The sequence below is a fragment of the Dothidotthia symphoricarpi genome, assembly GCF_010015815.1.
Source record: "Dothidotthia symphoricarpi CBS 119687 unplaced genomic scaffold P153scaffold_31, whole genome shotgun sequence".
NCBI lineage: Eukaryota > Fungi > Ascomycota > Dothideomycetes > Pleosporales > Dothidotthiaceae > Dothidotthia > Dothidotthia symphoricarpi.
The window spans coordinates 193,431-206,493 of NW_022985038.1; the positions used below are offsets into that span (position 1 = coordinate 193,431).

General features: G+C 50.1%; 8 protein-coding genes across 8 annotated transcripts; 2 read left to right on the forward strand and 6 right to left on the reverse strand.

The window, feature by feature from the left end:
- Window positions 1-210: 210 nt before the first annotated feature.
- On the reverse strand, window positions 211-3,180 carry P153DRAFT_371686 (uncharacterized protein). Its single transcript, XM_033669316.1, has one exon. The coding sequence runs from the start codon at window positions 3,106-3,108 to the stop codon at window positions 454-456; it is 2,655 nt and encodes an 884-aa protein (XP_033517888.1). The 5' UTR covers window positions 3,109-3,180; the 3' UTR covers window positions 211-453.
- A 1,013-nt stretch (window positions 3,181-4,193) lies between these two features.
- On the reverse strand, window positions 4,194-4,490 carry P153DRAFT_259529 (uncharacterized protein; the record flags this gene model as incomplete). The annotated part of the gene is made up of 1 exon (XM_033662816.1): window positions 4,194-4,490. A coding segment is annotated over one exon (297 nt), but the record flags the coding sequence as incomplete, so codon positions are not given.
- An 801-nt stretch (window positions 4,491-5,291) lies between these two features.
- P153DRAFT_352195 (EF-hand) lies at window positions 5,292-6,239 on the reverse strand (the record flags this gene model as incomplete). The annotated part of the gene is made up of 4 exons (XM_033666374.1): window positions 5,292-5,655; window positions 5,705-6,001; window positions 6,058-6,110; window positions 6,188-6,239. 4 exons carry the CDS (start codon window positions 6,237-6,239, stop codon window positions 5,533-5,535), a joined length of 525 nt encoding a protein of 174 aa, XP_033517890.1. The 3' UTR covers window positions 5,292-5,532.
- Window positions 6,240-6,246: 7 nt separating this feature from the next.
- On the forward strand, window positions 6,247-7,425 carry P153DRAFT_371687 (DUF1770-domain-containing protein). The gene is made up of 3 exons (XM_033669317.1): window positions 6,247-6,771; window positions 6,821-7,015; window positions 7,094-7,425. Exons 1-3 carry the CDS (start codon window positions 6,454-6,456, stop codon window positions 7,130-7,132), a joined length of 552 nt encoding a protein of 183 aa, XP_033517891.1. The 5' UTR covers window positions 6,247-6,453; the 3' UTR covers window positions 7,133-7,425.
- Window positions 7,426-7,526: 101 nt separating this feature from the next.
- Window positions 7,527-8,689, forward strand: P153DRAFT_401972 (uncharacterized protein; the record flags this gene model as incomplete). The annotated part of the gene is made up of 3 exons (XM_033671954.1): window positions 7,527-7,621; window positions 7,674-8,400; window positions 8,446-8,689. The coding sequence occupies 2 exons, from the start codon at window positions 7,527-7,529 to the stop codon at window positions 8,374-8,376; spliced, it is 798 nt and encodes a 265-aa protein (XP_033517892.1). The 3' UTR covers window positions 8,377-8,400; window positions 8,446-8,689.
- Window positions 8,690-9,065: 376 nt separating this feature from the next.
- On the reverse strand, window positions 9,066-10,051 carry P153DRAFT_435955 (Isochorismatase hydrolase). The gene is made up of 2 exons (XM_033673192.1): window positions 9,509-10,051; window positions 9,066-9,456 (listed from the first exon to the last, which is right to left on the reverse strand). Exons 1-2 carry the CDS (start codon window positions 9,785-9,787, stop codon window positions 9,160-9,162), a joined length of 576 nt encoding a protein of 191 aa, XP_033517893.1. The 5' UTR covers window positions 9,788-10,051; the 3' UTR covers window positions 9,066-9,159.
- Window positions 10,052-10,717: 666 nt separating this feature from the next.
- On the reverse strand, window positions 10,718-10,867 carry P153DRAFT_257447 (uncharacterized protein; the record flags this gene model as incomplete). Its single annotated transcript, XM_033662787.1, has 1 exon — window positions 10,718-10,867. A coding segment is annotated over one exon (150 nt), but the record flags the coding sequence as incomplete, so codon positions are not given.
- A 955-nt stretch (window positions 10,868-11,822) lies between these two features.
- P153DRAFT_303863 (uncharacterized protein) lies at window positions 11,823-12,833 on the reverse strand (the record flags this gene model as incomplete). The annotated part of the gene is made up of 1 exon (XM_033664547.1): window positions 11,823-12,833. The coding sequence occupies one exon, from the start codon at window positions 12,831-12,833 to the stop codon at window positions 11,823-11,825; it is 1,011 nt and encodes a 336-aa protein (XP_033517895.1).
- Window positions 12,834-13,063: the final 230 nt, after the last annotated feature.

The window sequence follows — 13,063 nt, forward strand, 5'->3', positions numbered from 1 at the left end:
AAGTATCCTGTCATAACGACTCTACAATTAGAACACTGGAGAGCATGCACGTGCTATGAACGTCTGACAACCGCTCGGCCTAGAGGGTTATCTTTCATTATTCAAATACTCAACACAATTACCCCGTGTCTTAGAGAATACCAATCTCACACAGGTCGACATAGTCAACCTGCTCCAGGCACAAGGAAGAACACCTCTTCGAAGACGTCCAGAACAGGAGTGCCATGTGTATATTGATATCGATCTGACCGGTACAATCCTAACGGCTCAAGATTTGTAAACAGGAAGACATAGAAATATATGATATGAATAGAGGTAAACATTTCACATCACCAGACGGAAATGAGAGGATGTTGTCTAGTAAGATTCTTCAACAAGAGGGCGTAGAATTAAGGCATCAAGACACATGCCTAACCATGCACCTCATCTGCAAGTCTCCGTCAAACCACCTCCCTACGACGAAGATTTCGTCAGCAAGAACCCGACATTACACCCCTCCTCCTTCAAAACATCCACAAACACGTCATCATCGACCGCAGCTTTCATATCCTCCTCGTCCTTCCCACGCATCGCCTTCGCATCAATATGTCGATACTCCATCAACATCCTCAGTTTCGGCAACTTGGCCGCACGTCGAGCCTTGAGCCGAGCTTCCTGTGCTTCCATGTCGACCGCACTTGCTTGTTGCAGCAGAGGGTAATCATCTTCTTCGTCGTCTTCTTCATCGACGTCTTCGATTTCGGGGGCTTCAAGCTTGACTTCCGGGGCGCCTTTGCAGTCACACGTGCAGCCGAGTAGGTCGTGCGTTTGGCATCCCTCACGCTCATCTAAACGGAACAAGTCGCGCAACTCGTCTTTCGAGAACGAAGATGCGGAGGCCTTGTTATCCACGACTGCGTTCGCAAGACCCATCTTCATGACTTGGCGCTGGTAGATTTTCTCATCCAGACCGCCTTTCACGAGGAATCGGTACACCTTGCACGGCAGCTTCTGGCCGTCGCGATGAATGCGCGCCATGGCTTGCAAGTCCGTGGCGGGATTCCAGTCGATATCGAACAACACGATGCGAGACGCGCCGATGAGGTTCAGGCCAACACCACCGGATTTGGCAGAGAGTAAGAAAGCAAAAGCCGCGGTTTTGGGGGTTTTGTTGAACTTCTCGACAAGACCCTGACGCTTCGAGGCGGGTGTGCTTCCGTCGAGACGCAGATACGTGTATGATAGCGAGACCAGCAAGCGTTCGATCATGTCTAGCGTCATTGTGTAGTTGGATACGATGACGATCTTCTCTTCTGTCGTTGTGTAGATGCGATGTACCAGGCTATCAAGCAGTCGCAGCTTAGTACTGGAGGCATGCGAGTTCAAGACACTGGGCGGTATAAGTGGCAAGAGTGTTTGCAGCATCTCAGATGGAGTGTCGTCGTTGTCCTTCTTCGACTTGAGAAGGGAAGGACTATTGCAAATCTTTTTCAGCACGTTGATAAGCTGCAACGCCATGTCTGTGTTTCCCATGGCAACTGCGAAGATGGGTGAGGACAGGACAGCGCGATACGCTTCTGCTTGCGCTTTTGTTGGCTTGCAAAACACAATGTGTTCTGTTTTTGGTGGGAGGTACTTGCTCAGCACCTCTGCAGTCCGTCGAATCATAAACTGGCTAGTCAGAGACACGAGCTCTTTCCATCGTGCCTCACCCTTCTCGAGTTCTATTTCGCTGACATCTGGCTGTCGACTTCGTAAGATCGGGACCTCGAACGCACGCTTGAAAGCGGACCGCTGCCCGAGAAGGCCTGGGTTCACAAAGTCGATGGCAGTGAAGAACTCGCCTAGGTCGTTTTGGAGGGGTGTGCCGGACAGGATAATGCGTCGTTCAGTATTGAGGGATTGAATCGCAAGCATAGCCTTGTTGTTTGCAGTTTTCAACCTGTGACCTTCATCCGCAATGACGATGTCGATGCCACCGCCCTTTTTCAACTCGTCTTGAACGATACGAAGCATCTCGTACCCGACTATCATTATGTTGTATGCCTTTCCCTTGGTAAAATTGGAAATGTTCCTGTGCTTGGCATCGGCAACATAGACGCCTATCCTCTCATTTCCGAGCCACTTGCGGAATTCGCGCTTCCAGTTGTCCACCAGACCAGCAGGACAAACAACCAGGGCTTTTGTGACAACCGGTGGGCTGTCGTGAATCGGATTCTGCTTCATCAACGTCCACAAGAGGGCGATGGTTTGCAGTGTCTTGCCCAAGCCCATCTCGTCGGCCATTATAGCGCCCTCGCCCTCACAACGCATGCCCATGACGCACTCGTACAAGAACTGTACACCCTCGCGCTGATGTTCTCGCAGGTGCTTGCTCAACACGGGGTCAACAACCACGTCCACAATCTGCTTCCCCTTCGGACAAATTGTTGGCCTCTTCATGACCAGCGAATTAGGCAGGTTCGGATCATGCCGTGGCTGCGGGATCGAGGAACTCCGCTGAGGAAGCACGGTATTCGAAAGTAGTGGTGTCTTGAACTGCTGTTTCCGGTTCACAGATGGCTGGTATTCCGGAATCACGCCCCCCTCGACCTCACTCTCTCGCTTCCCTTTCGTCTTGGGCTTTGTCTTGCCCGCAGCCAGCGCCTTGTATCCCGTCTCCACCTTCTTGCTTTGCATGGCCGGCGCAGAGCCTCCGGACCCCAGAAACATGCGGCCAGACAGGTAATCCTTTTTATCGACCACACTCTCGATCTCGAGTTCTTTCCCCCCGATTGATAGCGCCGAGCCTGGGAGCAGCGGCCGATTACACGCCCCTTTGCCTAATTCCTTCCCACTATCGCTATCTGTAAGAGTGGCATACCCACCAATTACGGCAAGCACGCCATCTCCATCCCATGTCTTGTTCTTCTTGGTTGTGTACTTGCGCCATAGCACCGTGTAGTAGTTTCCTTCAGTGTTGGCTGACGATTGAGGAAGTACGGGATTGCTAATCGTATCGAGGGGCTTTCGGTTCGCCGCTGGGTGGCTTGGGATGTGCGTGTCGGACGAGATTCGTTGTCTTTTTGCCGGAGGCTCACCGTTCTGCGAGTCTGGTCGTGCAAAAGTGAGAGGCCGGAAGGGTTTCATGGTGGCAATAGGCGGGAGTTGTTCAGCATCTCACTGGGCGTTAGGAAGAACACAGGTTTGTTGACGGCTCAGTGGCGCGGAATGGAAAGAGCGATAGACGCGTCACGCTAGCGAGAACACGCTAATGCGTAGTCACGTGCTTTCTTGCCCAGCACGTACATGTACATTGCTTCCTGTCGACCTGTACTATGTACGGCAAAAGCTGTTACATGGATTCAGGATAGCAATCACTCAATACTCACAAAGCCTATTCTTGCCGCTGCTTCTCAATTCGAATGATCAAGGTCATATCCGATTCAAAAGATCCTAAAAGGGGTGACTCGGCGATGAAACTACCAAGATTTTGAGATTATGTGTAACAGGATTACTATTGATAAGTATATACAAAGCCTACAATTCTCCTCGTCCAGTCCAACGCTACATTTATAAGTGTGATAGAACATAGGGAGAGTAACACTTTCGAACCAAGCATGTGGCCTGGTATCACCAGTAACTATTCCCGCGTCTTTCCATGACAGTCTCAAACCTCACATGGTCTTCACGACTTGGAAAGATCGGTGGCCGTAGTCCCGCTGAAGAGACTTGTGATCATCTGCAGGGGATTCTTGCAGCTCACAATTTTTGAGTCGATTTCGCAAGTATCTGACACCTGTCAATGGAGTATGATGATCCATACCACCAGCGAATATGACGATTCGATTCGAATCCACGGCTTCGAGTTCGAAGCCCCAGTAGCGATCGGAGGCTGCGTAGTCAGCAACCCATGCGTGGACAGCATTGTATTGTGCTCGATGTACCAAGTCCTGTGAGCCCTTGCTTGTCTTACGCAGTTCAGCGTTTGTGCGTGTGTCTTTGGAGTCTGCTATGGACCATTCGCGTATCTCCTTTGACATAAGATTTGCAGCCCTTCGAGGCCAAAGATAACTTCGAAGTGAGAACACAAAGCTTCCTATCCTTTCCCCGACTCGTGGACTTTCTGGCGGAGACCCTGGCGCTACCAAGACTGTACCCAGCAGCTCACTCTTGGGAGCAATATGGCTGAGAGCGATTGCATACGCACAACCGCCGCTAACTGCATGCGTTTTGTAGCGGGGGACGCACAATGATTTCATCAGCGTTCGAACATCTTCCGCGTGGTCCAACAAAGTGTATTTAGGTTTAAGAGTAGAGAGACCGTAACCAGGCCTTTCGGGACTGACGAAAGTCAAGTCCAAGTATTCGCCGACGGAGTTGAGGCCGCCTGCGTTCAAGCGCGTGCCTGGTGTGCCATGCAGTGAAACGACGACTTGCGCCTTTCTAGATTTGCTTCCGTAGACCCCATAGCCAAGTATTCGCCCGTCTGGGAGCTTCAGGGTTTGTGAATCGCCAGGACTGATGATATAATCTGACTCTGTTTGCGTTTGGCGAATCAAACCGCTCTTAACAATGCCACTAGCGGTTCTTGAAGCGGAGGATGGGCGAACAGCGCCCACATTCGAGCGGATAGGAATAGGTCCAGGTTGTGCGCTCGAATTTTCATGGCCAATATGATGCTCTTGTGACCGCGGCACGACAGGACCAGTGGATTTCGTTGTCAAATTTGATGTTTTCTTATGTGTAGGCAGTGGCAAGTCGCTTCTTGATGTTTTCGTCGCACTCGATATCGAAGGAGTTGGATGTGAAGATTTTGACTTTGACGATGCGTGTCGAACGTGCTTTGTGCAAATACCATTGATATCACGTGGAAGATAGCGCCAAGATGGCAGTCGAATGGTAGACGTGGTGCGTAATAGTGTTGTTTTCATGGTTGTCGACGAAATTGAAGTGTTGGCGTGGCGAGGAGAACCCTACGCCATACCAGTGAAATGGACTGGGATGCAAAAGAAAGAGATTCAGCGCAAGACGATAGTGGGTGGAGGTAATGTGGGAATAGGTGGTACATCAGTCGGTGGTGATAACCAGAAACGCCCATGCACAGACCCCACAGTTGGCAACCAATCAAACCCGTACCTGCATAGACAGCAGCCGAGGACATTACCTTGAGATCAGGAGAGCTTCTGATGTCACAAAAGAGAGTGAACCAAGGGGATTTCAGAATTTCGAGAAATCATCCGAGAAAATCAATGTCTTGGCCCTGAGATCATGGACTTCAAAACTCTCCAGCACAGTAATTTGGCACGTCGCATAGGAAGAAAAGTTGAACACGAACGGGAGCATAAGCATCGATCAACGCAATTTGGGTCGCGTTAGCGATCAGATGTACTTCATGGTCATGTCATTGCCTCAAGAGAATCTGAACCCCTACGGAGGGACGTCAAATCCTGCTTTGAAGGATATTAAATATTTTCAGACCTATTCCAGGTAGACCATAACACCAGGAACGCCTCGCCAGAGAAGTGTCACTTCCAAAGATGCCGTTTCAATCATGATTGCCATATCGGAGACCTAGAACTGGTCTAGGGTCATGCTCATAGACACATCCGTGTTCTCGACCATCTTTGTAAACTCCTCGAAGCTGATCTTGCCATCGCGGTCCAAATCGGCCTCCATAATCGTCTTGTCAACAATCTGCGCATGTCAGTACTCGCCCTAGTCTCCCAGTATGTGGTGCACGCACCTGCTGCAACTGTTGGTCCTTCAAATTGCTCCCGACCATCATCTTCAGTACTATGAAGAGCTCGCCGTTGCTGATATACCCATCGCGATCAATATCGTAGACGCGGAACGCAAAGCGCAGCTTCTCTTCCTTCTTGCCCTTACTGCTGAAGGCGCTAAGCCCTGAGACGAATTCCTGGAAGTCGACATCACCGCCGCCGTCCTCGTCGAAGATAGCGATCATGCGTGTTGCGAGGGGGTTGGAAGATATTTGCGGGAGGGCCAGGAACTCGTCGCGCTCGATAGTGCCTGAGTTGTCCTGCATGTGTGTCAGCCTGGCTGCCTGCACTCTTTGGATTGGACAAGAGCATGTACCTTGTCCAGCTTCATGAACCGCTTTCTCAGGCGGTCCACCTCATCACGGTCGACTGCAGGCCATCAGCACCAGGTTTTCAGCCCTGTGGGCGCTCACACGAGCGGCGCCTCTATTTCGTCGATGACGTACAATTCGAGCCGGAGGCTATGTTGTCGAGGATCGCGGACGGTTGGTTTCCCATGGTGACAATGTTGTGAGAGTAAGAATTGGCGGAGTGGCGTATGTTGTACGTTACTGTTGTCGTGGGGTTGTCAACTTCGAGATCCCGCTGCTCGGGCCCCGCTAATCGGGCAGGGATGTTCAACGTCAATGCCAAGTCTGGAGATGGATTGATTTCCGAGGTACAACACCGCGATAATCTCCCCAGCTTTACGATATCAAGTAGTTGAGACACGATGGACTCCGACATACCAGGCGAGATCACGTCTTTGCTGCAGGGCGCGTCAATCAACCGCCACCCCTCCCCGCGACACGATATCAACCCGTCGACCACCGTGTCCGAGAAGCAACCCGTTCGCCTCAATTCGCACGCCGACCCAGACGCAGACTCTGATATCGCAGAAGATGAGATTCCTCTCAGCGTGCTGGAGCCCGTTCCTCGCCGGCAAAACATGCCTCCGTTGCCGGATTTGAGGTTCGAGCAGAGCTACCTGAAGAGCATCGAGAAGGCCGAGTCGTGGCAGGGTGTGCTATGGATTACCTTGAGGGATCAGGTATGGCGCATACGGTAGCAATATGGGGATGCATTGCTGACGCGTACAGGTTGTCATGTGCTTTGCGCAGGGCATGCTATGGACGCTTCTCCTCGGTGGCTGGCGGCATTGGAATAAGTCGGCCAAGTTCAGCGGCCAGGGCGTTGGAGCGAGGGTGCGCAGGTGGTGGTGGGGAGTCAACAACTGGAAGGTGCCAAATGAGAGCAAGCTGAAGAACACAAAGCTGGCAAAGAAGGTGTCTGAAGTGAGTGTTACCTTTTTGAATGTTCGACATCCTGACGATCATGTATCTATCTTGACTCTGAGCTGACAGCTGGTGCAGTACTACAAGGGCGAGTTTTCCAGTGCTGCTCAGGACTGAGCGGTAGTACTCTATATGTGCATTGGCCGGCGTTCATGAATTCAAATGAAGATATCTGGATGTTTCCTACTTGAGGTCATCCGCACTCATCTCTTTTTCTACCCCGAGATCTGTGTTTCTTTTTCTCTCCTCTTTGCCATGCTCGAGACTTCCAATCAGGATCCATGCGCCTTTATACTGCCACTCTGATATTACATGGTTCGCTCTGCCTACATGTTATCACTCCATTTCATACCGACTTCACTTTCACTTTCGCTCCCATTATTACATTCACCATCTGTCGCGTTTGATCCGCTCGGGAAAATACAAAATGCGTGCTCTGCTCTGCCCCTCACCTCGTCTTACACTCCACGTCACCCACACTCCGCCAGCAGCCACCAACAGTCGCTCCAAAATGGCGCCTTCGACTCCTGCGACCGCCAACAAGGCTACAACGGACAGTGGCGAACCTCCGCAAAAGGTGCGCCGCCTTATGACAGCTGGCCCAAGGTAAATTCAACCCGTACTCGCATGGGGCGAATTACTCTGACGCTGTTCGCAGCTTCGACAGCCCCATCACGGTCAAAGTTGGGACCGGGGAGGACCAGGAGACCTTCTACGTTTCGGAACGCCTCTTACGAAATAGTTCTGTTTTCTTCGAGAACGCGCTTAGCAAAGACTGGAAAGAAGTCGCAGAACGGATTGTCACGCTTCCAGATATGGAGCCGGTACACTTCCAGACATACGCTAAATTTCTCAGCACTGGACTTCTCTATGTCAGTCTCAGCGAAAAACTTGCTGTGATCAGTATAGGTGACAAAACCGTGCGATTACCAGATCTTGATATCTGTTTGAAACTGTATAAGGCTGCGGACTTCCTCCAAGACTTAGACTTTCGTGACGCTCTCGTGGATGCTCTTGTCGAGATCGCCCTGGAGAGTCGTGATACCGAAGCCAAGAAATTCTACTTGCATTACACGGCTGTTGGGGTGATCTACGATTATACCCGAGAGGACTCACCCTTCCGGCAGTTTGCGGTAGACATAGCCTTGTACTCATGGACTCCTACCGTGTATTCTAACAGGGCGGTTAAACAGTTTCCTCCCGCTTTTCTAGGGGAACTTCTCGCTGCAGCTGGCCCATTTGTCAGATCTACAGAGAGCGCCGATGCCATGGAAGATCCTCTCAATCTCAACGATCCATGCAAGTATCATGAGCATGTTCTTCTCGGAAAGCCTTGCTACAAGACAAAGTATCATCACTGAGAAACGAGACGCTGCCGATGATGAGTAAGTCAGATTCTCGACGTCTAACAAAATGCTTATTGTTTGCAGGGTATCACGAACAATATTTTCATGATCGCGAGAAGCGGCGTGACAATCACAAAATGATCATCTGAGCTCGAGTTTTTTGAGATGATCGAAATGGTTGCACTCAGTGTCTTCTTAGTAAACATTCGTTGGGTATGGGGTTGCCCTCGTTATCGTAGAAGAATGAGCAGCAGCGATGCCTAGCCTCCTTCGCTACCCAGGTTCATAACATTAAAAGAGGGGTTCATCGAGCATGTACATAGAAGTGACAAGAGAGTTGCTGACACATAAATGGGTAAACCATATGGAACTCTCCACAATTGTGGCGTCACTTGATTACTTCCGTCGTCATCACACTGTCGCACGCACTGCCGTTTTTTACCTCTTGCTGTGCGTGTCGTCGCGTTCGAGTTGACACAGTGGGCTAGGCGTACATATAGATATAGCTGAAGGTCTCCCTTGTACCTCGTATTAACCTACATCGTTTCCACCAGCACAAGGACCCAATCCATCCTGACAGATGCACTACACATAACATCGCTTGCACGTTTTGAATTACCTGCGCACGAGAAGCATTAAATCAACAAAGTGTTTATACACAAACAATCTCAACGTTGATGAACCTTCTCTAGACTAGAAGAAGCCAGTCGGTAGTAACTGCGTTCTCGGATGAACTACCATTGAGAGTTTCTATTATATTCTTCTAGCACACGAATGGCACCAACTCGAACGTATCCATCACTTGATATCCGCGCTCTTAACCACCGTCCCAAAAACATCAGCCAACTCCGCCAGCGCAACCCTCGTAACCTCATCCCCCTTGACACCAGGAATATCGCGATCCCCAATGCCATCCTCTACCAAAATCACCTCATACCCCTTCTGAAACGCCTCACGCGCAGTTGTCGACACGCAAACATGCGCCATATAGCCAGTCAAAACAACCTTCTTGACACCCCACGACTCCAATGTAGAGTGTAGGGATGTCTGCTCAAACGAGCCGGGGAACTGCTTCCAGATTGTTTCCTCGCCGTCCTAAACACCATCAGTTTCCACTCGCACACGCGGAGAAGTCTCGGAGATGTACCTTCGCTTTCAGCTCTTTAAACTCTTCAGCCAGCGCAGTGTTTGGCGTGAAGATTGGTGCCCCCTCGGGCGTCTTGTGTAGCACATGGATGATTTTGCCATTCGCCGCTCTGTATTTCTCGAGAAGATCCGCAATGACTTTGCCGCTGGCTGCGGCATTTGTCACCGTGAGCGCCCCCGATGCGTACTCGTTTTGTGCATCGATGATGATGAGGGCTGAGTCGGAGGTTGAGGCCGTGCTGGCGGGCATGCCGAGGATAGAGCGGAACGAGGCGGCCATTGTCAAGTGCTCAATGGGTTTTTGCTAGAGAGCGAGTGTTTGGAGAAAGACGTGATGACTTTTAACAGAAATAGTTGGACGTGATAGTCGAAGGGTCATGTGAGGGTACTACTCGGCAGTCTGAAATATGTACGGAGTACTACTGGAGGATACCCCGCTTTCGGTCTACACATGTATGACGTCCTTTGGACAGCATCTCGACGATCAAACACTTGAGAAATATGGAGAGGAATTTGCGAAGAACAGACGACGCGAAGATATGTTGAAGTAGAGGCAAAATCGAAACATAGCCCTGGATAGACCAAATGATCCTTCTGCATGTAAGATAACTTTAGCTCGATCGAGACTAGCTTCAATCGGGTATGTCTAGTCACCCTTTGCTACATCTCATCTCCAGCTCGAACTGCGCTGCGTCTAGCATACTCTTTTTCGTCTTCTCTAATTCTCGTACGTATGCTACAACAGCTCGGATGTATCACTTGAGTGAGAGGGTGTACTCATCAACATGGAGTTGGCAGCATTGATATAGATCAAGCATATTTTTGATACACTCAGTATAATTATGCCATTTACTACAAAAGTACACGAAGTAAGTGACCGCAACTATGAGAACTCGAAACCTGCAAAGACTATACTTCTCTGATCAACACACGAACGCATAAAACCAAGCATTAAAAGTTGAGCCAGAGCTGATCGCGAACACAGAGCAGGAACAGAGAAAGCCCGCAGATGACTTTGGAAAACAATCTGCATCTCCCGAAGTTCTTGATCACAAATTGACCTCATCCAGCATCCACCTGTACGAAAAGCATTAGTGATGTCCCAGTCATTGATGATCTCGAACTCACTAAGACATCACAAGTAGGTCCGTCCTCCCGGCGCCGCCTCCCTCATTTCTCGTAGTTGCTTTCCATACTCTCGCATCACCATCGGACTAGTTTTCTCCACTTCGCCTCGGCGCAAGGTGTAGGAGTACCACGTTTTCAAGTACTCTTTTTGACCGTGTGTTGGGTAGCGCATGCCTTTGGCGCGATGTGCTTGGAGCACCATTGTTTCGAGGGAACGTATGGCAGCCGGCATCTTGTTGTTGGAGGCAAGATTCAGAGAAGTATCGATCTCGGAATCTTAGTTGCGAGATGTTAGGTCGATGGCGTGGATAGAAGAGCGATACCCGGCACTTGCTCTCTATAGATCGTGATGTGGAATATTCGACAGCTTGGGATTATGTTGCGCAGGATAGCTCAAGGAATTCGTTCAGAGTTCGAAGAAGTAAAAGAGGACTGCATCTTGACTTGTGCGCGCCCTGTTATGCTGCTCGTCGGCTCTCCAACCCAGCTCCGGTGTACACAAGCCGGCAAGCAATCGATATACGACAATCACCAGCCACCATCAGGCTAATACAATTCCGACTGGTTGTCACATAGATAGTTCACCGTCTGATTGACCGATGGATTTCACTTCCCAGATGGGTTCGAATACTAGTATTTCTATTGGTCGATTCTTCCAAGATGAGGAGAAGGGCGGGCGTTGAGGACATGGGCATAGATGTTGAGTGGGCGGATGCAATTATGACCGACTAAGAGATATTACAGCTCGCTTGTGTTGCGACTGATGTGAGCGCAATTGCTTGGGTGTGGTTTCCGGGGTGTGCATTATGTTGAGGGAAGTAAGATAAGCCACATTTGGAGTGTACATGGTTGTGGTGTTTTCGCATCTGTTTGTCGTTGACGTCGAACAGGAAAGACAAATACAATGTCATTTCTACCTTTGTGTAGCGTCTTACTCTGTAAACGAAAGATCACCCGTAACTTTTATGACATAGTAAAGCACTGCAATCATTGAAATATGAAGCAATTTCGTCTTGTGTCTGAATGCTCGTCCATGATTGTCTATATATCTACATGGGTAAGGAAATAATGAATACAATGAATATGGTATAACCCAGTCCGAACGCCTGCATATGCGTAAGAAAACAAAAGACACCTTCACACTAGGTGCTCCCGGAACGCCTTGTCAATGCTCCTGTGCGTGTCGATCAACGAGCAGCACCATCCTTCCGTACGATCCAACTCGAGAGTGCCCAGACTCCCTTGACAACGCCCTCTTCTCCATCGTGCCCTCTCAGACTCATCCTGTTCTTCTCCAGATGATACCGCCTAAGCTCTTCATACACCACGACCAACACGTCCTTGAATTGATTCGACGGCTTCCCTTTCCAGTGATCCCCTCCAACCTTTACACAACACCGCTCGAGAACTAGGTTCATGACCTCATGTCGTCGCACAGGCCATTGCGTGGGTTGTGCGTTGTGCGCGATGCTCTGCGATGCGAGCATGGTGTAAAGATGTAGCAGCGGAAAGTATCGCTCGTTTTCCAACTTCGCCGCCTCCATCAAACAATCCCAGTTGATTTTCTCCTCGGTGAGACCAAGACACGCGTTTGCCTTCCAGAATAGTCGGTTTGTTCGCGGCACAGTCGTCAGCCACTTTGGCAGCATGCTAGATGCGGCGGACATCAAACGTGCTAGACGAACGAGAGGAATGGCCAATCCATGCGCACTGTTTGGTCGTCCTAGAGAATCCCAGGATGCGGCGACAAGGTTGTAACAATCTGCAAGAGCATCTTGTTCTTGGATCTGCGCTCCACTACCACTTGCGGTCTGAACCAGCGCAGGGATAATCGCCTGATCCAAGATCTCTGTAACCGAGAATTTGCCGTCTGGCTTCCGCTGCCAGAGCACACGCAGCCCGTCCCAGACTTTGCCCATGAAAGCGTGAAGTCGCTCCGGAGGCTGATCGCACAATGCTTTCCATATTGATGGCGCGTCGAAAGCGGCTTTGGGGTTTTTCTTCTCAAAAAACACGAATCTACAATTCGGACAACTGCTTGTATTCCCACGACCACTGCGCAACCATTTCTTGATACATTCGTGACCGAAGATATGCTTGCATGGCAACGTGACGGGCTGGTGTTTAGCACTGAAGGGCTCTGTGCACACAACGCAAGTGTCGACAGGGTGGAGTTGTGTATCGATGAAGGCGTCCATGGAGGTCTGGTTGAAGCGTGCAGTCGATGCAGATGCGTCGGTGTGAACAAAAGAGACCAAATGCTCTTGAAGAGTAGCCATGATGGTGGAGTGTGTGAAGGTGTTGGCAATGAGTAGTCGTTTGCGTAGGTGACAAGTCCGTGAAAGAGCAACAACGTGGAGGTGGTTTGTCTTCTCAAAAGTTGGGTCGTGAAAAGCACCTGCTTGCTGCTCTTCAAATACTGGAGTCA